The 23,780-nt window shown below is 46.8% G+C and overlaps 1 protein-coding gene across 1 annotated transcript; it reads left to right on the forward strand.

Annotated features, from left to right (window-relative positions):
• On the forward strand, nt 1-23,143 carry cyld3 (cylindromatosis (turban tumor syndrome) 3). The gene is made up of 15 exons (XM_023982324.2): nt 1-94; nt 687-910; nt 1,473-1,748; nt 1,966-2,343; nt 2,552-2,661; nt 2,923-3,170; nt 10,974-11,130; nt 11,603-11,725; nt 11,937-12,028; nt 13,240-13,303; nt 13,468-13,675; nt 13,757-13,865; nt 21,936-22,054; nt 22,192-22,399; nt 22,620-23,143. Exons 2-15 carry the CDS (start codon nt 743-745, stop codon nt 22,802-22,804), a joined length of 2,445 nt encoding a protein of 814 aa, XP_023838092.2. The 5' UTR covers nt 1-94; nt 687-742; the 3' UTR covers nt 22,805-23,143.
• The last annotated feature ends 637 nt before the right edge of the window (nt 23,144-23,780 follow it).

Consider the following 23,780-nt stretch of genomic DNA (forward strand, 5'->3'; position numbering starts at 1 on the left):
CTTCTCGCTCGTTATTGGTCCTCCTTCTGTTTTGGGACATTTCGTGAGTTATGTTCTATGCAAGTTTTGGTTGATCTAAAAGTTGGTGAAATTGGTAAGTGTTGATATTATTAACTGTCAAATAATGTGCAAATATATTAGTTTCAGTCGAGTTTTGAACCGATATGGCACCTGTTTCCTTTTCGTCATGGTTTGTGAGGTAGAATGACTCGTTTTGGTAGCTGGTAACGCGTCGGAATCGTCAGGTAGCGTGACCGTAGCTAGCTGGCCAGAAATGTTGAACATTGTGATGTGGGCTATTGTAGGGTTATGGCTAGAAGGATTCCAGCTTTTGTCAAATTTACGTCAAAAGTATATATATATTTTAGCTAACCCTAACCCTTTTCCTAACCTTAATTATCTTGATTCTCCTAACAGCTACGTTAATTCTCCTAACCTGTTGGGGAAAGTCTAATCTGACAGAAACTGGAACCCTTTTGGCCATGACCATACATCTAGCTAGACGCCCAATATCCTGTAACTACATTCACGCGAGATTCGGCTCTGGTCCGAGATAAGGTTATCTTAAAATGTGCAGGTTATGTTATATAACTAGTTTATAATCTACCTTTTTGAGGCTATGTTGTGCCATTTAGTGACAGCACCATCAATGCCACGAGAAACACTCACCTGCTCTATTCACACAGATAGGGGCTGATGGATAGGTGAGCTCACTCGACTGAGGACACATACTCACACCACAATGTCTGGGGCCCAGGAGTACAAGAGACGGCAACCCCCGAAAATGTACTTGGTGGTATCCAACCTAAAGATTCAGGACCAGTTGGAAGGTACCATCCGACTGCTACGGGGGAACCTCTGTCAGGAGCAAGAGGGGGGAAGGAGCAGGGGCGACCAACTGTGGGTAAAGGTAAGAAAAGGAATTAATACTTTATCACGCCTGTCTTCTCTCATCCTTGTGTTTGAATATTCTCTCTCTCTTCTCCTTTTTCTCTTTCTCTGCTCTCTCCCTCCCTCTCTCTCTGCACTCTCTTTCTCCTTGTCCCACACCACCCTCCGTCCCTCTCTCTCGCTCTCTCCTCCTCTCTTGCTCTCTCTCCCTTCCTCTCTCTCTCCCTTCCTCCCTCTCTCTCCTGGTCCCCCACCACTCCCTGTCTCTCTCTCCCTCCCTTCCCCTCTCTCTCGCCCTTCCTCTCTCTCTCCCTTTCTCTCTCTCTCTCCCTTTCTCCTCTCTCTCCCTTTCCTCTCTCTCTCCCTTCTCTCTCTCTCCCTTCCTCTCTCTCGCTCTCCCTTCCTCTCTCTCTCGCCCGTCCTCTCTCTCCTTGTCCCCCACCACCCTCCGTCTCACTCTCTCGCTCTCTCTTTCTCTCTCTCTCCATCAGGTATTTGACAATGCCAGTATGTTGAAGACTGTCAAGCAGCTGAAGATTGACAAGTTATACACTCCTCTCATTTCTTTCTCTCTCCCTCAGGTGTTAGACTATGGTTGTATGGTAAAGATTGACAAACAGCTCCTTAAAGAAGTCCCCACCGACCTGACCGGCCTATTGGAGCCTGTATCGGATCCGGAGTCCCGCCTCAATTTGCTAATTAACCCCAAGCAACTTTACCGATTGGCTGCCTTGCCCCTAGGCACCCCCCTCTATGTCCAGATGGGCCAACCAGGAGAGCTGGCGGAGGCAGAGCTGAGGTATCGAGGACCGCTGACCAGAGGAAGTACTGCTGTGTTGTTTGGGGTGCAGCTGAAGGTATTGTTGCTAACGTGGTGTTTTTAGCTATAGACAATAGATCATAACAACAAACTTTCACTCTTTGATGATCGTCTTGAACGTCATTTTACTTGTATTTTAGTTAGCCACTGTCACACAGTACTACCCAAATTGTCAAATGACTCGGATCTACCTTTTTTTCTCTCTCTCCCTCTCACTCTCTCTGTTTCTGACTCTCTGTCTCTCTCTCTCTCAGGACTCAGCAGTAGGTAGAGGCAACAGTAATGGTTCTTACAAAGGCCACCAGCTCTTCACCTGTCCCGAAGCCTCCGCCCTCTTCCTACCGGCCAATCAGATCAGGCTACGACGCTGGTCCCGTGCCAATGACGACTATCACAACAACGCTCTTCCTCCTCAACCTCAACCCCTCATTGGTAACATCATTGCTAGAACGGCCGAATCGTCTCCCAGCCTGGCCCCAGTCCTGGCTCGAAACCCCAGCTCCCCACCTCCCCTCCAGGTGGGCCACAGGGTGTGCTTCCCCCTGGAGGATACTGTCCATGGGGGAGAGGTGAGGTTCTGTGGGGTCCTGCCTGGACGGACCTCAACTGGGGTGTTTGTAGGAATCCTGTTGGTGAGTATCACTGCTGGAGGGTGCGGCTGTATATAGAAATGCAATCAGTGTGATTATACACATTTTAGATTTTATAGTAATTATTGTGTTTTAAGACACCCAAAATATAGTGTTTTGTGGATAACATTCACACACTTTTAGGCAATATTCTTCATCTAACAGTCAATGTTTACTGTATATTTGCGCTAATCAGTTTGTTTATACGCAGGACAATGCGGTTGGTAACTGGGATGGTTCATATAAAGGAGAGAAGTTGTGCTCCATCTCCTCTTCTCTGTATGGATGCCTGCTACCCATCTCCAAGGTGTCCCCTGGTACGTCACTCCCTGGTTCAAATGTTACGGCAGATCAGAGATCCTGTTTGGTTTGCTGTTGAGTTACTATTATGACAGTTATGAGAGAGGGTGTAATTGGAAAACAAAACGTTGTGGAAAATCATGACTGTTAGATGACTGACGTCCTCCCTTCCTTTACCCCTGATTCTCTTTCATTTTCCTCCTACCGGTCTTTGAATTGTGTGCTGTGTTTGACCGTTGACCTCTTAGCTGTACCCCGCCCCCCCCGCCCCCCCCGCCGCAGAACAAGGTCACGCGCCAATCCCTCCCCTCCAGAACCCCAAACGGTCCTCAACACCACCCAACCACCTGCCCCTGTATCCTCACCTGCCTCCACCCCAAAGATCGCTCTGAAGCCCCCAACTCTCTCAGCCAAACTGGCCTTAAAACTCCACCCTCCCAGCCCACACCTTTCACGAACTCACCCCTTCCCCAACCCCTCCCACATCAAACCTCTAACCCTGCCCTCCCCGACGCCACCGACCAACCACAGCTCTTGAACGATTCGCCGCCGGTCCTCTCTCCGGGTCAGGAGGTGACGATTGGACGCTGAGAGAAACGGAGATGCGGGATTGGAGGTTGAGTTGGAGGTGGGGTCATGGTGGGGGTGAATGACCCGCCCTTGGTGTTCGAAGTGGGTGGATGAGTGGGTGGTCGGTTGACGGGCTGGAGTGTTGGAGAGTTTGGTTTGGGAGCCGAAGTAGGTGTGGATGGTTCGAGGGTATAGAACGTAGGTGTGTAGGTGTCTGGTTGAAGAGGTGCTGGGAGCTGATGGATGTACGTGGTTAATAAGTACCTGGTATCGTATGCTCGATCAGTGTGGACGGGTTGGGGATAGGATGTATAGGACTAGTGTACCTCTGGAGGAGGTGAGTTGATGCTGCGCATTGCAGAAGAGGGCTCTGTGTGCGTAGTGTGTCAAGATACAGAGTGCAATGTTGTATAATCGCAGAGTGTGTGGTGAGAGGCAGGTATGAGGCGAGCGGGTGCTTTGGCAGCAGAGGTTGGATGTAGTTATGTGGGTGGTAGTGGTGAGACTATAGCAGTGCTGGCGAAGTGTTGTTATGGAAAAACTCTAAAAGTGTGTCTAGTGTGTGTATGTGTAAGCGATAGTGTGTAGATGGCTGCGGTACTGGTATCTCGTCGCCAGGACAGAGACTGGACCAGTGGAAGGCGAGGGATAACGGGAGTTAGTCGGATTGTTGGCTGAGATTGAGTAGGGGCGATGCGACAGGTATGTACGTGAGTTGTTGTGTGTGAGGAGTGGACGTGATGGCGTTGTTGAGTGAGCGGTATGAGGTACATAGTGTCGGTGAGCAGTGAGTCAGGTTTGGTGGATGGTCAGAGGAGAGTGTGTTGGAGTAGTGGGAGGCGTTGGACGGGTGCGCGTTAGCTAATGGAAGGAGGGAGGTGTGGTGGGGGTAATGCGAGTTTGTCCTGGTTAGTACGTATTGGTGGATGGTGGGTTGCTGTGGTGATGATAGATCGGTGTGGTGGCTTAGAGGGGATGCTGAATATTGTGATTGTAGGGTGTGTGGTTGACGTGTGATGGTGAGAGAAGACATAGCGTGTTGTAGATAGTGGTGTAAGCCTTAGTGTGGTGCTGAGGAGTCGCATCGATGGGGATGTGGATCTATGTGCGGCTGTGATCGTGGTGGTGTGTTGATGGATGGAAAGATGTAGACGAGAAGGTTGCGCGCGAGGTACTTCAGGGGTTGTGCAGGGTTAGCTGGTAGAATAGTAGAGGCTCGGTGATAGGTGGGGGCGGATCGCGATGGTTGTTAATGAGGAGGGGAGAGAGTGAGCAGCGTTGTGAGGGGGGTGAGTTTCAATGTAGGATAGATGATGTGGGTGTGTGGGATGGTGGCAGGGGTTGGAAGGATGGTATGAGATAAAATCTATAGAGGTGTGGGGTTGGTGGTGATGAGGGAGGTGGTGTGGTTAGGTGGTGGTGGTGGTGTGGGTGGGATTCTAGTGAGAGCGAGAGTGGGTGGGTGTGTAGGTCGAGTGGGATGTGCGATGGTGTGTTGTGTGGATGTCATGTGATTTGTAGGGGTAGGTGTGTAGGGATGGGCGTAGGTTGGATGTGGATATAAGGGATAGTGTTGAGATGGTGAGCGTCTGGGTTCGATGATGGGTGGTGAGGTGTGGTGTGTAGTGCGATAGGTATGGGTGTAGGGCGGTGGGGTTATCTGAGGCGAGGTGGGTAGGTGGATATAGGTGTGTGTGTGAGATGTGCCACGATCGGTGTATTAGTGTATGTGAGTGGTGTCCAATCGCTTGGGCGGAATGGGGCTTGGTGTGTAGAGTGAAGAGAGGCGCCTTGGAGGAGTTTAATGGAGCGGTAAGCGGTGGTGGCGAATGAAAGATTCGAGGGATTCTTCGGTAGAGTGCAGTGTGTCAATGCTAGTGTGACTCGGAGGTTAGGGTGCGGGTGTGCCGGGAGGGGTGAGAATGTTGTGTTAATGGTGGACGAGCGTATGCTGGTACTCAGGCGCCGATAGTGCCGGGTCACTGGCATGGCAGGGAACTGATGCCCTAGCTCAGATGTTTGTCAGCGTGCGGTGCGGGGGTGCAGGGGACTAGGGAGGCGAGTGTTTGCTGTTGCAGAGGGCGGGTGCGATGAGCGACGAGTGTAATCGGCGGATGCGAAGGTCAGCGTGGGGAGGACGGGAATCGTATCGATTTTGAGGTTAGTGGGGTGTGAGTTGGTGCGCGAGAGGAGTGCGAGCTGTGAGGTTCTGTAGTACGAAGCGGGGAGTATCCTATTTTGAATACGGTGATCGGGACGGCGGGGTGTAAGACGGTGTAAACCGAGGTCGTGCTCTAGGGTGGGCCTATGTTGCGCAGATGCAGGGCTATAAGACCAGGGGAAGCATAAGACCAGGGGAGCATACAGACCAGGGGAAGCATATAGACAGGGGAGGGCATAAGACCAGGTGCGAGGGCGAGAGAGATGCGTAAGTGTGTTATGCTGTAGGGCAATAGACGAGGGATGGGCATAGGAGATACCTAGGGGATGGAGGGTCGAGTGAGAAGACAGCGGGATGGGAGGCAGGTTAAGATGCTAGGCGCAGGTGGAGCATAGTGTGAGCGTGAGGAGGAGGCGTAGGGGATCAAGAGGGAGATGGCATATGAGAGACATTGTGGAGGGTGAAGAGTAATAGGTATCTAGGGGGGAGGCTATTAAGAGGGGAGCATAGATGGAGGATGTAAATAGTGTTCTCGCCTCTGCGAACTGTTTTTATTAAGGATACTAGTAGTTTTAACCGGTGCGCGGAGAAGTGTGCTGGGAGACCTGATGGTTTGTAGCACAGAGTGGTCTGTGGAACGCTCGAGTTACTCACCGGTTAACGGGACTAGTGGGTCCTACGAGACGGAAGAGGTATAGTCACACCTAAGACATTTTCATACACACCCCAAGCATGAACCACACAGTTACCAAGAGAGGAAACCATCTGGTATTTCGGTCAGTGGCCCTTGAGAGGAAGTTACACCACCTGTATTTATTCAAGCAAAGCCTTTACAAAGACTCTATTATCTTGTGAATACCTAGCTCTCAACCCAGAGGAAACGACTCCTCACAAGTTCTCAATTGGCTGTTTCATTAAATAGTACCGCAAAACACCAGTCTCAACGTCACAATGAAGAGCGCGACTGCCGGGATGCCCTGGCTCTGAGGCAGCGTTTTCGTCTGTCCAGTGTCTGTGTTTCTTTTTGGCCCATCTTAATCTTTTCTTTTTATAGAAGGGCCTCTGTATGCCTATGGAACAGTTGAAGTCGGTCAAGTTTACTACCTTAGGTTGGAGTCATGTTAAGAGTAGGACTTGGTTGTGTTGTTCGGAAGTACAGCGTGCTCTTACAAGGTAGATGTGTCTGGAGGGTGTAGTGTGAAGTGAATGAGACCTGAGAAGATGGTAGTAGGGGGTGGTAGCATATAGCGGTGGAGATGAGGGTGGTTGAGAAGAGAGATGGTTGGTAGATGCTATGCGTTTGGATGCGCAATGGCACGTAAGAAGTATGGTTAATTTTTAGTTGCCATGATAGAGGGTTTTATAGAGTGATGGTTAGGTGTTAGTGATGTGGACGGGTAGTATGTTATTGGAGAGGCAGTGAGATGTTCACTGTAATCGACATTCAGTGTTCAAGAAGTTGTAGCATAGCATGAAGTTGATCTGTGCCCTTTAAACGCTGGAAATTCCAGAAATGATGTCATGCTTTAGAAGCTTCTGATAGGCTAAGTTGAGCATCCTTTTTGAGTCAATTGAGGTGTAACTGTGGGATTGTATTTCAAAGGCCTACCTTCAAACTCGGTGCCTTTGTGTTGAGCATCATCGGGAAAAAGCTGAAAAGAAATCAGCCAAGACCTCAGAAAACATTGTAGACCTCCACAAGTCTGGTTCATCCTTGGGAGTAATTTCCAAAATGCCTGAAGGTACCACGTTCATCTGTACAAACAATAGTACGCAAGTATAAACACCATGGGACCACTCAGCCATCATACCGCTCAGGAAGGAGACGCGTTCTGTCTCCTAGAGATAAACGTACTTTGGTGCAAAAAGTGCAAATCAATCCCAGAACAACAGCAAAGGACCTTGTGAAGATGCTGGAGGAAACCGGTACAGAAGTATCTATATCCACAGTAAAACGAGTCCTATATCAACATAACCTGAAAGGTCGCTCAGCAATGAAGAAGCCACTGCTCCAAAACCGCATAAAAAAAGCCAGACTACAGTTTGCAACTGCACATGGGGACAAAGATTGTACTTTTTGGAGAAATGTCCTCTGGTCTGGCGAAACAAAAATAGAACAGTTTTGCCATAAGGACCATTGTTATGTTTGGAGGAAAAAGGGGGATGCTTGCAAGCCAAAGAACACCATCCCAACCGTGAAGCACGGGGGTGGCAGCATCATGTTGTGGGGGTGCTTTGCTGCAGGAGGGACTGGTGCACTTCACAAAATACATGGCTTCATGAGGAAGGAAAATTATGCGGATATATTGAAGAAACATCTCAACACATCAGTCAGGAAGTTAAAGCTTGGTCGCAAATGGGTCTTCCAAATGAACAATGACGCCAAGCATACTTCCAAAGTTGTGGCAAAATGGCTTAATAAGGACAACAAAGTCAAGGTACTTGTCATGATCGTCGTAAGAACATTCGGACCAAAGCGCAGCGTGATATGGGTTCCATATATTTATTGACATGAAACGCACACAACAATAAAAAATAAAAACGATACGTGAAGCTATGGAGTGCTCACAGGCAACTACACATAAACAAGATCCCACAAAACACAGTGGGGAAATGGCTGCCTAAATATGATTCCCAATCAGAGACAACGATAAACAGCTGCCTCTGATTGGGAACCATACCAGGCCAACATAGAAATTAAACAACCTAGATTACCCACCCTAGTCACACCCCGACCTAACCAAAATAGAGAATAAAAAGTATCTCTATGGTCAGGGCGTGACTGTACTGGAGTGGCCATCACAAAGCCCTGACCTCAATCCCATAGACAATTTGTGGGCAGAACTGAAAAAGCATGTGCGAGCAAGGAGGCCTACAAACCTGACAGTTACACCAGCTCTGTCAGGAGGAATGGGCCAAAATTCACCCAACTTATTGTGGGAAGCTTGTGGAAGGCTACCCAAAACGTTTGACCCAAGTTTAACAATTTAAAGCCAATGCTACCAAATACTAATTGAGTGTTTGTAAACTTCTGACCAACTGGGAATGTGATGAAAGAAATAAAAGCTGAAATAAATCATTCTCTCTACTATTATTCTGACATTTCACATTCTTAAAATAAAGTGGTGATACTAACTGACCCAAGACAGGGAATTTTTACTAGGATTAAATGTCAGGAATTGTGTAACTGAGTTTAAATGTATTTGTCTAAGGTGTATGTAAACTTCCGACTTCAACTGAAGATATTCCATAAAAATCTGCCACTTCCAGTTACAATAGTAATTTACAACATTAACAACAATAACAAAAGTTGACCTATTCTGTGAGCGAAATAAATATTCCAAACATAGTCTGGGACAGTTGTGGGATGCGATAGATCCCAAATTAACACAACCACTAGCATCAAAAAAACTGTTTAAAGCAATGAGCTTTAGAGGGGGAAAAATACATGTCATCTATGCACTTAAATAGCAAATGGAGGTTGCTTTTTCCCGTGGTTTATTTTCATGCCAGCAAGGTAGGCTATACTCCTGTTGTAAAGAGAAGAAATGTAGTTAATATTAGGAAAGTTGAGAAATAAATATAGTAGACCTAACCCAGTGGTTCCCAAACTTTTTATAGTCCCGTACCCCTTCAAACATTCAACCTCCAGCTGCGTACCCCCTCTAGCACCAGGGTCAGTGCACTCTCAAATATTGTTTTTTGCCATCATTGTAAGCCTGCCACACACACACTATACGATACATTTATTAAACATAAGAATGAGTGTGAGTTTTTGTCACAACCCGTCTCGTGGGAAGTGACAAAGAGCTCAAAAGATCTCAGGGCACAAATAGTAATATAATAATAGTCAATAATTTTGCTCTTTATTTAGCCATCTTGCATATAAAACCTTGTGAATAACTCACCACAGGTTAATGAGAAGGGTGTGCTTGAAAGGATGCACATAACTCTGAAATGTTGGGTTGTATTGGAGAGAATCTCAGTCTTAAATCATTTCCCACAAACAATCTGTGCCTGTATTTAGTTTTCATGCTAGTGAGGGCTGAGAATTCACTCTCATATAGGTACGTGGTTGCAAAGGGCATCAGTGTCTTAACAGCGCAATTTGCCATTGCAAGATACTCTGAGCGCAGCCAAATCCAGTAATCTGGTAGTGGCTTCTGATTAAATTCCATTTTCACAGAACTGCTTGTTGCAATTTCGATGAGGCTCTCTTGTTCAGATATCGGTAAATGGACTGGAGGCAGGGCATGAAAGGGATAATGAATCCAGTTGTTTGTGTCGTTCGTTTCGGGAAAGTACCTGCGTCATTGCGCACCCAGCTCACTCAGGTGCTTCGCTATATCACATTTGACATTGTCCGTAAGCTTGAGTTCAGTTGCACACCAAAAATCATACAATGGTGGAAAGACCTGTGTGTTGTCCTTGTTAATGCAGACAGAAACGAGCTCCAACTTCTTAATCATAGCCAGTCAGTAAAGAAAACGTTAAGCTCGTCTCTCAATTCAAAAAAAGTTTCAATACTTTGCCCCTTGATAACCAGCGCACTTCTGTATGTTGTAAAAGCTTTACATGGTCGCTGCCCACATCATTTCATAATGCAGAAAATACACGAGAGTTCAGGGGCCTTGCTTTAACAAAGTTAACCATTTTCACTGTAGTGTCCAAAACGTCTTTCAAGCTATCGGGCATTCCCTTGGCAGCAAGAGCCTCTCGGTGGATGCTGCAGTGTACCCAAGTGGCGTCGGGAGCAACTGCTTACATGCGCGTTACCACTCCACTATGTCTCCCTGTCATGGCTTTTGTGCCATCAGTACAGATACCAACACATCTTAACCACCAATTGTATTTTTGGCAGTGAAACGAGGCTACTCAGGCGAGAGAAAAACCTCACCCAAATGTATAGCCCTGTTGGAAAATATAAATGTACTGTTTGAAAATGTGTGTGTGGGGGGGGGGGGGTTATATATAATGTGAATCACATTTTTATTTGGCGTACCTCAGACGACATTGCGCGTACCCCAGTTTTGGAATACCTGGCCTGGCCTATAGAAAGCTGATGTGATCCTCCTCTTTTTAATAGAGGCCATCACTCTGTTTTCTCACACAATTTCATAGCCTATAGAAATGTTGCGCAACATGAGCTCATGGGCTCTCATAAAGTGTTTGATTACATTTTTGATTACATTTGCATTGATGTCAGTGTGATTAGAGGGACAGTAGAGTGCTGAGTACCAGTTAGCAAGTTTGGTAGGCTACTAATGACCATCATCAGCATCACAGCTTGGAGAAGCCTAATTACCATGACTAAACGGTCACGTGAAATTTCACTGCCGTCATAACTCGTGACCGCCGGTATGGCGGTAATACGGTCACCGAAACAGTCCTAGCTGCCTCCTCCTCTTTCTGCGGTGCCTCTCGGCTCTCTCCCTTCCGTTCCTTTTCCCGCCCCCTTGAGTCTCTGTTTTCTCTTCATCCCAGAAGCCGTTGTCTCAGCAGGGGTGACATCCATCCCAGGGTTTGCGTGTGTGTGTGGCACATTTTTGTCTCTATGAGTGTGTGCATGCGTGTGTGTCTCCATACCATGTAACATGATGACCACTCCAACCACCAGCGTTTGCCGAGTGGGGCAGTGAGCGTGTCGAGGAGCACACCCCTCCAGTCCAGGGGGACGAGGCCAGAGATATGTACCAGGGCTGGAAGAGAGGCATCCAAGGCCACCTCAACTCCTGCTACCTGGACGCCTCACTATTCAGGTGACTAACGCTGGCATTCTCCCTCCGTCCTGTTTGTGATATTATTAAGCCAATAATTGTTATTCAGTTATGTAATAGGATGTTGAGAACCGGAACCCTCAGTTAGAACCGGAACCCTCAGTTAGAACCGGAACCCTCAGAACCGGAACCCTCAGTTAGAACCGGAACCCTCAGAACCGGAACCCTCAGAACCGGAACCCTCAGTTAGAACCGGAACCCTCAGAACCGGAACCCTCAGTTAGAACCGGAACACTCCGATAGAACCGAATTAAGGATTAGATAATGCAGTCAAATGCTTTTTTGTGTGCAAAAATGTAAAATTGGGCAATGTTATCATATCGAATCTAAGGTTGTTTTTTAAACTAGAAGGAATGCTGGATGCATTCATGTTAATTAAACTATTTTCTCCCCCTCCCCCTCTCTCTCCTCCTCTCTCTCTCTCTCCCCCTCTCTCTCTCTCTCTCTCCCTCAGTCTGTTTTCGTGCTGTAGTTCAGTCGACTGGGTGTTGCTGTGGCCCTCGAACCCCTCAGACGGTCCCCACTGCAGCCAAGCCCAGGACCTGCTTCGCTGTGAGATAGTCAACCCCCTACGCAGGTGTGTGTGTGTGTGTGTGTGTGTGTGTGTGTGTGTGTGTGTGTGTGTGTGTGTGTGTGTGTGTGTGTGTGTGCTCCTTCACAATGGATGTTTATGTATAGGCATATATTGTGATTTAAATTGTTCTGTTGTAGATCAGTATCACTTTGTATTTATATAGTGAATTTTAATAGCTTTTATGAATGTACTTGGCTATGTGTGCATCTTTCAGGTTTGGCTATGTATGTGCCAGTAAAACCATGGCCCTGAGAAGACTACTGGAGGCTGAGAGTAGTGACACAGGCTTCACCAACCAGGAAAAAGGTGTGTGTGTGTGTGTGTGTCCGTCCGTTTGTCCGTGTGAGAGGGAGAGGGTGTTTGGCTGTCTGTCCATCAGTCTGTCCGTCCGTGTCAGTAGGATGGGGCATGAGGGAGAGAAAGGGACTGTGTGTGGATCAATGTTCCCTCTAATTTGTTTTGTCACTGAGAAAATTTCAGGTCTGCTGTTGTGCAACTTCCTGCGTGCGTTTACTGTGAACAGTGAGGCTGTACACGCTTTAAGTTAGTTTTAACAATGGTCAAGTAGACTAATGTGGCTATTTGATCATAATGTAGGCTTACCAGAGTGGCCTACCATCAAAAACAATGGAGAAAATGCATCCCATAACATTTTAACATGAAAATAGCTGTTCTATCATTCAGCCTACAGTAGCAGCCAATGTGTGGTGTTCAATGTAGACCTACATTCCATGAGACTTTTGGGGAAAAAAACATGCAGGGCTTGACATTAACCTGTTTATCCACTTGTTCTTCAGACAAGGAGGTGACTGAAAATGTTATTGTGTTGATGATGCAAGAAACCACTTTACAAAATAAAATGCATTATTATTTCCACACCATTATTACAGAGAATCAGACAAATTATGCTACCCTCTGCCTATTGGCTACTAAGCTTATTCAAGACCGTCTCAAAATACAATACTGCCCCTTTAAGACAAAAAAGCTCTTTACCTGACTCGCTTTTCACAGATCTAGAAATACATGCAGCTTTCACTTTGATCTCAAAACAGGTGCGTCTACTCACCACCGTTCAAGCTGTGAAAACAGTCCAGTTCAAAGTGAACATCACAGATCCATATATGGCAATGGTCTATTTGCATATTTTTTTTATTTAACTAGGCCTACTGCAGCTCTATTTATGGCACATCAGTCTATTTAGAGTAAGGGCCTGAGTCGTGCCTGTCAATGCAATAGAATCCTACTCCGATGTGTTCTGTCTACAACAAAATCTCTTGCATAAGCAGTTTTGCATAATAAGTCCTGCGTAGTTAATTTTGTTTCGGTATGTTGCATTGAAAGTGGCTAATGTTGCATTGATTTGATCACAATTTCCACAGTGAAGGGGCAAGGTTGATAGTGTTATTTAACTCAAGAAAGTTGAGTGAAGTTGAATCTCGTGCCACTCTGCGCAGGCTGATATTTGAGGGAACATTGGTGGTGAGTGTTTTTAAACACATCTGTCTTCTTTCTGTCAGACCCAGAAGAGTTCCTCAACAAGCTTTTCCAGCTCCTCCGGGTCGAACCTCTTCTGAAGATCAGGTATACTTTCTCTCCTTCCCCCCTCTCTATCTCTCCTTTCTCTCTCGCTCTTCTTCCCCCTCTCTCTCCCCTTCCCTCCCCCCCCCCCCTCTCTCTCTCTCTCTCTCGTTCTCTTATTCTCTGTTACACACACTGTCTCTCCTGCTCCCCCTCGTTCCTTTCAGGTCAGTGACACAGAAGCAGCAGCCTCAGGAGTGTCACCTCTACCAGCTCTTCCCTCCATCCGTTCCCCTCTGTCCCTCTTCCCCTGTCCCTCTGTCTCCGTCTCTCTGTCCCATCCCTCTCTCCTCCCCTGCAGTACTCATGAGAGTGGCCAATGTTCAGACTCTGCTAGAGACATCCTTTCTCCACGCGGGACTAAAGTTTGCTGAGGTAACAACACAAGACGACATAGTAGATACACAAACAAACTCAACGTTGATGGGTTGATGGATTGACTCTCCCCTCCGCCAGGCCCCTTCCTGCCTCCCCCTCCTCATGCCTAGGTTTGGGAAGGACTTCAAGATGTTTGACGCCATCTTGCCTTCACTCACCATCGACATCACAGACCTGCTGGATGACAGTAAGAAACAAAGATATTGTCGTGGAAATTCTTACACGGGGACACTGGAAGTCAATCTTAATAAATCATTGTTTATTGTCAGCGTGCCAGAGAGGTTCCAACCAACTAAATGCACCATAGTACACATGTCAATCAGGAACTCTGTCTGGGCAGTCCCAGCAGTTGTCTTCTATACGACTATACACAGACAAGTTATATTTGCATAATTAATTCATCATTACTGTTTTGTTTCGTTCATGTGACAGACCAATACTGGTTCATAACATGTGACAGACCAACACCTCACGAGGCTTCTCTCTAAGCTGAGACCTTGAAACTGAGATAGCTTTTGTTCGTTCTCAAAACAAGGTCTGGGCGTACTGCCAAATTGCGGATTCTGATAAATCAAATCAAATGTTATTTGTCACATGCGCCGAATACAACAGGTACAACCTTACATGCTGACCAGACCGGACACGTCGCGTGCGCGAGCGTCGCAAAATAAATTTTGAAATCCATGTTATTCAATTATTGCGCGCACCAACGAGCGTCTGCGATGCCAAGGGCTAAAATAGAACTCCTTTCTATTTCTGACTCAGATCGCGCTGCAAGTCCTGCCTCTCCCATCTCCTCATTGGTTTATAGAAGCAAGTACCCACGTGCCATCTCCTCATTGGTTATACCCACGTGGGTGATTGAAAGACGAACTGTTTTGCCGGTTGTCGTGGTAATACTATGAAAGTGTAGATGCCGATCACCATATAAGTTCAAATATGAAAAAGCCTGGAAGGAGGAGAGATGACTAGAAACGATTCGGTTGGCCGTTTTATGTGTTGATTAATTGTCGGAGTAGAGGACCTTGTGCATTTCAGGTAAAATAACAACTCAATGTTTATATCCCAGGACAAATTAGCTAGCAACAGCAAGCTAGCTAAATAGCAAGTGCAAGCTAACTAGCTAAATTGCCATACATGTTTAATGCTTTTCGACCTGTCCCCAAATTAATGTCATCGGTTCAGAGTTTGTTTTGATATTTTAACCTGCGTGTCGTGATCGCGTTTGGTGTGGGGGGACAAAATACATTTATGCACGATAGCGCACGATGGCGCACGCGCGCAGCCGGTTTGGGTTCCGTGTTACGATGAAATGCTTACTTACAAGCCCTTAACAAACAATGCAGTTTTAAGAAAATACCTACAAAAAAATCAAGAGATAAGAATAACAAATAATTAAAGAGCAGCAGTAAATAACAATAGCGGGGCTATATACAGGGGGTACCGGTACAGACTCAATGTCAAATGAAATCAAACTTTATTTGTCATATATGCCGAATACAACAAGTGTAGACTTTACCGTGAAATGCTTACTTACAAGCCCTTAACCAACAGTGCAGTTCAAGAAGAAGAAAATATTTACCAAGTAGGCTAAAATAAAGTCATAATAAAAAGTAACACAATAAGAATAACAATAATGAGGGGGCACCGGTACCGATGCAGTGTGCAGGGTTACAGGCTAGTTGAGGTAATCTGTACATGTAGGTGGGGGCGAAGTGACTATGCATAGGTAACAAGCAAACAGCGAGTAGCAGCAGTGTACAAAGGGAGGGGTCAATGTAAATTGTCCGGTGGTGATTTTATGAATTGTTCAGCGGTCTTATGGCTTGGAGGTAGAAGCTGTTGAGGAGCCTTTTGGTCCTAGACTTGGCGCTCCGGTACCGCTTGCCGTGCGGTTGCAGAGAAAACAGTCTATGACATAGGTGACTGGAGTCTGACAATTTTATGGGCTTTCCTGTGACACTGCCTGTTTTATATAGCTCCTGGATGGCAGGGAGCTTGGCCCCAGTGATGTACTGGGCTGTTTGCACTACCCTCTGTAGCACCTTACGGTCAGATGCCGAGCAGTTGCCATACCAGGCAGTGATGCAACGGTCAGGATGCTCTCGATGGTGCAGCTGTAGAACCATTTGAGGATCTGGGGACCCTTGCCAAATCTTTTCAGTCTCCTGAGGGGGGAAAAGGTTTTGTCGTGCACTCTTCACGACTGTCTTGGTATGTTTGGACCATGATAGTTCGTTGGTGATGTGGACACCAAGGAACTTGAAACTCTCAACCCGCTCCACTACAGCCCCGTTGATGTTATTGGGGGACCTGTTCCGCCCTCCTTTTCCTGTAGTCCACGATCAGCTCCTTTGTCTTGCTCACATTGAGGGAGAGGTTGTTGTCCTGGCACCACACTGCCAGTTCTCTACCACTGTTGTGTCGTCAGATAACGTAAGGATGGTGTTCGAGTCGTGTTTGGCCGTGCAGTCGTGGGTGAACAGGGAATACAGGAGGGGACTAAGTACACACCCCTGAGGGGATCAGCGTGGCAGACGTTAAGGATCAGTGTGGCAGACGTGTTGTTGCCTACTCTTACCACCTGGGGGCGGCCCGTCAGGAAGTACAAGATCCAGTTGCAGAGGGAGGTGTTTAGTCCCAGAGTCCTTAACTAATTCACTTCGTGGGCACTGTGGTGTTGAACGCTGAGCTGTAGTCAATGAACAGCATTCTCACATAGGTGTTCCTTTTGTCCAGGTGAAGACACTTGACAGTTGGTCCGCGCATGCTTTGAGTACACGTCCTGGTAATCCATCTGGCCCAGCGGCTTTGTGAATGTTGATCTGTTTAAAGGTTTTGTTCACATCGGCTACCGAGAGCGTTATCACGCAATAATCCAGAACAGCTGGTGCTCTCGTTCATGCATCAGTGTTGCTTGCCTCAAAGCGACCATAAAAGGCATTTAGCTCGTCTGGTAGGCTCGCGTCACTGGGCAGCTCGCGTCTGGGTTTCCCTTTGTAGTCCTTAATTGTTTTCAAGCCCTGCCACATCCGACGAGCGTCAGAGCCGGTATAGTAGGATTCAATCTTAATCCTGTATAGACGCTTTGCTTGTTTGATGGTTTGTCTGAGGGCATAGCGGGATTTCTTATAAGCGTCCGGATTAGTCTACCGCTCCTTGAAAGCGGCAGCTCTAGCCTTTATCTCGATGTGGATGTTGCCTGTAATCCATGGCTTCTGGTTGGGATATGTACGTACAGTCACTGTGGGGACGACGTCATCGATGCACTTATTGATGAAGCTGATGACTGAGGTGGTGTATTCCTCAATGCCATTGGATGAATCCCGGAAAATATTCCAGTCTGCTAGCAAAACAGTCCTGTAGTGTAGCATCCGCATCATCTGACCACTTCCGTATTGAGCAAATCACTGGTACTTCCTGCTTTAGTTTTTGCTTGTAAGCAGGAATCAGGAGGATAGAATTATGGTCGAATTAGCCAAATGGAGGGCGGGGGAGAGCTTTGTATGCATCTCTGTGTGTGGAGTAAAGGTGGTCTAGGATCTTTTTTTCCCCTGGTTGCACATGTGACATGCTGGTAAAAATTTGGTAAAACTGATTTAAGTTTGCCTGCATTAAATTCCCCGCCCACTGGGAGTGCCGCTTCTGGGTGAGCATTTTCTTCTTTGCTTATGGCCTTATATAGTTGGTTGAGAGCGGTCTTAGTGCCAGGTTCGTTTTGTGGTGGTAAATAGATGGCTAAGAGTAATACAGATGAGAACTCTCTTGGTAGATAGTGTGGTCTACAGCTTATCATAAGGTACTCTACCTCAGGCGAGCAATACCTCGAGACTTATTTAATATTAGACATCGCACACCAGCTGTTATTGACAAAAAGACACACACCCCCACCCCTCGTCTTACCAGAGGTAGCGTCTCTGTTCTGCCGGTGCATGGAAAATCCCGCTAGCTCTATATTGTCCATATCTTCGTTCAGCCACATCTCGGTGAAACATAAGATGTTATAGTTTTTAAATCAAATCAAATCAAATCAAATTTTATTAGTCACATACACATGGTTAGCAGATGTTAATGCGAGTGTAGCGAAATGCTTGTGCTTCTAGTTCCGACAATGCAGTAATAACCAACAGTAATCTAACCTAACAATTCCACACTACTACCTTACACACACACACAAGTGTAAAGGGATAAAGAATATGTACATAAAGATATATGAATGAGTGGTGGTACAGAACGGCATGGCAGATGCAGTCAAGATGGTCCTAGAGTACACGTATATACATATGAGATGAGTACTGTAGGGTATGTAAACATAAAGTGGCATAGTTTAAAGTGGCTAGTGGTACATTATTGCATAAAGATGGCAAGATGCAGTAGATGATATAAGTACAGTATATATACATATGGAGATGGGTAATGTAGGGTATGTAAACATTGTATTAAGTGGCATTGCTTAAAGTGGCTAGTGGTACATTTTTTACATAATTTCCATCAATTCCCATTTTTAAAGTGGCTGGAGTTGAGTCAGTATGTTGGCAGCGGCCGCTAAATGTTAGTGGTGGCTGTTTAACAGTCTGATGGCCTTGAGATAGAAGCTGTTTTTCCAGTCTCCTGTCCCTGCTTTGATGCACCTGTACTGACCTCGCCTTCTGGATGATAGCGGGGTGAACAGCAGTGGCTTGGGTGGTTGTCCTTGATGATCTTTATGGCCTTCCTGTGACATCGGGTGTGTAGGTGTCCTGGAGGGCAGGTAGTTTGCCCCTGGTGATGCGTTCTGCAGACCTCACTACCCTCTGGAGAGCCTTACGGTTGTGGCGGAGCAGTTGCCGTACCAGGCGGTGATACAGCCCGACAGGATGCTCTCGATTGTGCATCTGTAGAAGTTTGTAGTGCTTTTGGTGACAAGCCGAATTTCTTCAGCCTCCTGAGGTTGAAGAGGCGCTGCTTCGCCTTCTTCACAACGCTGTCTGTGTGGGTGGACCAGTTCAGTTTGTCCGTGATGTGTACACCGAGGAACTTAAAACTTTCCACCTTCTCCACTACTGACCCGTCGATGTGGATAGGGGGGTGCTCCCTCTGCTGTTTCCTGAAGTCCACATCATCTCCTTTGTTTTGTTGACGTTGAGTATGAGGTTATTTTCCTGACACCACACTCCGAGGCCCTCACCTCCTCCCTGTAGGCCGTCTCGTCGTTGTTGTGATCAAGCCTACCACTGTAGTGTCATCCGCAAACTTGATGATTGAGTTGGAGGCGTGCATGGCCACGCAGTCGTGGTGAACAGGGAGTACAGGAGAGGGCTCAGAACGCACCCTTGTGGGGCCCCAGTGTTGAGGATCAGCGGGGTGGAGATGTTGTTACCTACCCTCACCACCTGGGGGCGGCCCGTCAGGAAGTCCAGGACCCAGTTGCACAAGGCGGGGTCGAGACACCAGGGTCTCGAGCTTGTGACGAGTTTGGAGGTACTATGGTGTAAATGCTAGCGTTAATCGATGAAGCATTCTCACATGGGTATTCCTCTTGTCCAGAGGGTTAGGGCAGTGTGCAGTTGGTGCGATTGCGTCGTCTGTGGACCTATTGGGTCGGTAAGCAAATTGGAGTGGGTCTAGGGTGTCCGGTAGGGTGGAGGTGATATGGTCCTTGACTAGTCTCTCAAAGCACTTCATGATGACGGAAGTGAGTGCTACGGGGCGGTAGTCGTTTAGCTCAGTTACCTTAGCTTCTTGGGAACAGGAACATGGTGGCCCTCTTGAAGCATGTGGACAGCAGACTGGGATAAGGATTGATTGAATATGTCCGTAAACACACCAGCCAGCTGGTCTGCGCATGCTCTATGGACCGCTGGGAATGCCGTCTGGCGCTGCAGCCTTGCGAGGGTTAACACGTTTAATGTTTTACTCACTCGCGTGCGATGAAGGAGAGCCCGCAGGTTTTGGTAGGGGCCGTGTCAGTGCACTGTATTGTCCTCAAAGCGGGCAAAAAAGTTGTTTAGCCTGTCTGGGAGCAAGACATCCTGGTCCTCGACGGGCTGGTTTTTCTTTTGTAATCCGTGATTGACTGTAGACCCTGCCACATACCTCTTGTGTCGTAGCTGTTGAATTCGACTCGATTTTGTCTCTTACTGGACTTAGCCTGTTTGATTGCCTTGCGGAGAGAAAGCTACACTGTTTGTATTCGGTCATGCTTCCGGTCACCTTGCCCTGGTTAAAAGCAGTGGTTCGCGCTTTCAGTTTCACGCGAATGCTGCCGTCAATCCACGGTTTCTGGTTTGGGAATGTTTTTATCGTTGCTGTGGGTACGACATCGTCAATGCACTTCCTAATGAACTCGCTCACCGAATCAGCATATTCGTTCATATTGTTGTTGGACGCGATGCGGAACATATTCCAATCCGCGTGATCGAAGCAGTCTTGAAGCGTGGATTCAGATTGGTCGGACCAGCGTTGAACAGACCTGAGCGCGGGAGCTTGTTGTTTGAGTTTTTGTTTGTAGGCTGGAATCAACAAAATGGAGTCGTGGTCAGCTTTTCCGAAAGGGGGGCGGGGGAGGGCCTTATAAGCGTCGCGGAAATTAGTATAACAATGGTCTAGTGTTTTTCCACTAGACCAATGTCCCGTTGGTAGGATAATCTTAATCGTAGGTCATCAATTTTATTTTCCAATGATTGCACGTTAGCCAGAAGAATGGAAGGCAGTGGGAGTTTACTCGCTCGCCTCCGGATTCTCAGAAGGATGCCTGATCGGCGGCCCCTTTTCCATCATCTTTTCTTCACGTAAAAGGCGTGGATCTTGGCCTGTTCCAGTGAAAGCAGTATATCCTTCTTGTCGGACTCGTTAAAGGAAAAAGTTTCTTCCAGTCCGCGGTGAGTAATCGCTTTTCTGATGTCCAGAAGTTATTTTCGGTCATAAGAGATGGTAGCAGCAACATTATGTACACAATAAGTAAACAAATAAGTTACACAAAATGCAAAAATAAAATAAAAAATACCACAATTGGTTGGGAGAATGTAAAACGTCAGCCATGTTCTTCGGCGCCATCTTATTTTGTGTGGGGGCACTTTTGACGAGGTAATTGAGGTAATATGTACATGTAGGTAGAGTTATTAAAGTGGCTATGCATAGATAATAACAGAGAGTAGCAGCGGCGTAAAAGAGGTGGGGGGCAATGTAAATAGTCTGGGTAGTCATTTGATTAGTTGTTCAGGAGTCTTATGGCTTGGGGATAGAAGCTGTTTAGAAGCCTCTTGGACCGCTTGATGTGCGGTAGCAGAGAGAACAGTCTATGACTAGGGTGGCTGGAGTCTTTGACCATTTTTAGAGCCTTCCTCTGACACCGCCTGGTATAGAGGTCCTGGATGGCAGGAAGCTTGGCCCCGGTGATGTACTGGGCCGTACGCACTACCCTCTGATTGTGAGGATTCGTTAAATCGGTCACTTGCATGAACACAGAAATTGGTTATTAGAAAAGCACAAACATTAAAATTCCATTACAATATAAACTCAAATATGAAAATGTACACTTGAGTCTACAAAACACTTTAAGAACACCTGTTCTTTCCATAACATAGACTGACCAGGTGAATCCAGGTGAAAGCTGTGATCCCTTATTGATGTCACTTGTTAAATCTACTTCAATAAGTGTAGATGAAGGGGAGGAGACAGGTTAAAGAAGGATTTTGAAGTCTTGAGACAATTGAGGCATGGATTGTGTATGTGTGCCACTGAGGGTGAATGGGCAAGACAAAATATTTTAGTGCCTTTGAACGGGGTATGGTAGTAGGTGCCAGGCGCACCGATGTGTGTCAAGAATGGCAACGCTACTGAGTTTTTCACACTACAGTTTCACGTGTATCAAGAATGGTCCACCACCCAAAGGACATCCAGACAACTTGACACAACTGTGACACAAAAGCATTGGAGTCAACATGGACCAGCATCCCTGTGGAACGCTTTCGGCACCTTGCAGAGTCTATGCCCCGACAAATTGAGTCTGTTCTGAGGGTAAAGGGAGTCGAGTACAACTCAATATTAGGAAGGTGTTTCTAGTGTTTGGTATACTCCGTGTACGTCTATGGTAAGAACCCTGCTATGTTAAAACATGAGGACATTTTATCGGGCGGGTTTCCTGTTGATGACCTATTTAATGCTTTCTTTCTCTCTTTCTCTTCACTCGTCTCTCTCTCTCTCCTTTCCCCTATTGCTATCTCTTCCTCTCTATTTCTCCCTCCCGTTGTCTCTCTCTCCTCCCCCCTCTCTCTAGCTCTCAGACAGTGCAGTATTTGCCAGGCAGTAGCAGAATGGGAGTGTCTAGAGTGTTATGAAGACTTGGACATCACACCTGGTCATCTCAAACAGTACTGCCACACCTGCAACACTCAGGTAACCATAGCACACCATTATTACCTATAGTACAGCTCTCAAAATTCCTTCAAAATTCCCTTACATCTACACACTGCAGGACCAACAATGTCCTCTCTCCCTTCCTCATTCTCCCTCTCCCTCCATCCTTCCATTAGGTGCACATTCACAAGAAGCGCCAGTCCCACAGTCCATGTCAGGTGGGTGTGGCTGGTGGTCCGTGGACCGGCCCACTGCATGGAACTCGTCAGCGATTGGCTCTCTTTGCCGTGACGTGCATCGAGACCAGCCACTACGTGAGCTTCGTCAAGCACGGGCCCCGCCCCGACGACTGGCTGTTCTTTGACAGTATGGCCGACAGGGAAGGTGAGAGATGTCAACTTTAAAAAGGGGCCTTAAGGCCTGCAGCTACTTTTAATTTATTACTGTTAGTCAATTGATTGAATAATGTCATTAATTGGCCAGAGAGTCTACTCACCTGGTGTTCCAGATCTGAATCACTCCCTTGAAACTATGAAACTGTTAATTTATATGCTCGTGACATCCCATAATAGTTGCCATGTTCTGTTTCCATGGTTACGGTCAGGCGGGGAGAACGGTTTCAACATTCCCCAGGTGAGGGCGTGTCCAGAGGTGGGCCGCTACCTCAGCCTATCGGCGGAGGAGCTGGGCAGGCTAGACCCCGCCTCCTTGAGAGAGTCCGCTCGCCGGCTGCTGTGTGACTCCTACATGTGTCTCTACCACAGCCCCGAGCTCAGCCTGTACAAGTGACACACACACCCATGTGCCTTCAGGATGAGTGACATGCAGTATTTTACATTAACCACTGTTGTGCCTGTTCAAGTAACACACGCACATGTTCCAGTATTGCACCAATGTGCCTCCAACAAGTGACACAGAAACAGACTCCTACAACAACCACTGCTCAAATGTGCCTTAACCACTGCCCAAATGTGCCTTAACCACTGCCCAAATGTGCTTTAACCACTGCCCAAATGTGCCTTAACCACTGCCCAAATGTGCCTTAACCACTGCCCAAATGTGCTTTAACCACTGCCCAAATGTGCTTTAACCACTGCCCAAATGTGCTTTAACCACTGCCCAAATGTGCCTTAACCACTGCCCAAATGTGCCTTTGCAACACGAACAACCTGTTTTTCACTCTTCTGTTTACTTTATCCTTATGTTCAATGGAAATCTGAGAAGAAAATTATGAATAATTGTATATAATATCATAATTTGATATAATATAATGATATTATTATATAGGAAATGTAATTTGCATATTTTTATTTTACACACCACTTTTTAATTTCATATTGGTTATGTTGTAATACATAGATAGAGAAAATGACCATGAGAATATATTAAAGAGAATTATAATGAAATATGTTGTTTGAAACATGTTATTGTCAAAGTATGATTCTGGTGTATGAAAAATAGCCCTAAATGCTTATCGTCACCAAGTAGTCTTGAGATTAGAGTGTTGGGCCAATAGCCGATAGGCCTCTGGTTCGAATACGGGAGCCAACGAGGTGAAAAATCTGTTGCTATGCCCTTGAGCAAGGCACTTAACCTCAATTGCTCCAGGGTTGCTGGACAATGGTGAACCTGGCCGTGACCCCACTCCCTGCAGGTGTCTCAGGGGGAGTTGGGATATGGTGACCCTGGCCGTGACCCCACTCCCTGCAGGTGTCTCAGGGGGAGTTGGGATATGGTGAACCTGGCCGTGACCCCACTCCCTGCA

Source organism: Salvelinus sp. IW2-2015, linkage group LG37, assembly GCF_002910315.2.
Source record: "Salvelinus sp. IW2-2015 linkage group LG37, ASM291031v2, whole genome shotgun sequence".
NCBI lineage: Eukaryota > Metazoa > Chordata > Actinopteri > Salmoniformes > Salmonidae > Salvelinus > Salvelinus sp. IW2-2015.

Excerpts from the sequence above, each read along its gene's own strand:
- cyld3 (XM_023982324.2), top strand. The coding sequence starts at position 743 with ATGTCTGGGGCCCAGGAGTACAAGAGACGGCAACCCCCGAAAATGTAC. Across the intron at positions 2,662-2,922 it reads TCCAAGGTGTCCCCTGGTAC|AACAAGGTCACGCGCCAATC; the intron begins GTCACTCCCTGG and ends CCCCCGCCGCAG. Across the intron at positions 12,029-13,239 it reads CTTCACCAACCAGGAAAAAG|ACCCAGAAGAGTTCCTCAAC; the intron begins GTGTGTGTGTGT and ends TCTTTCTGTCAG.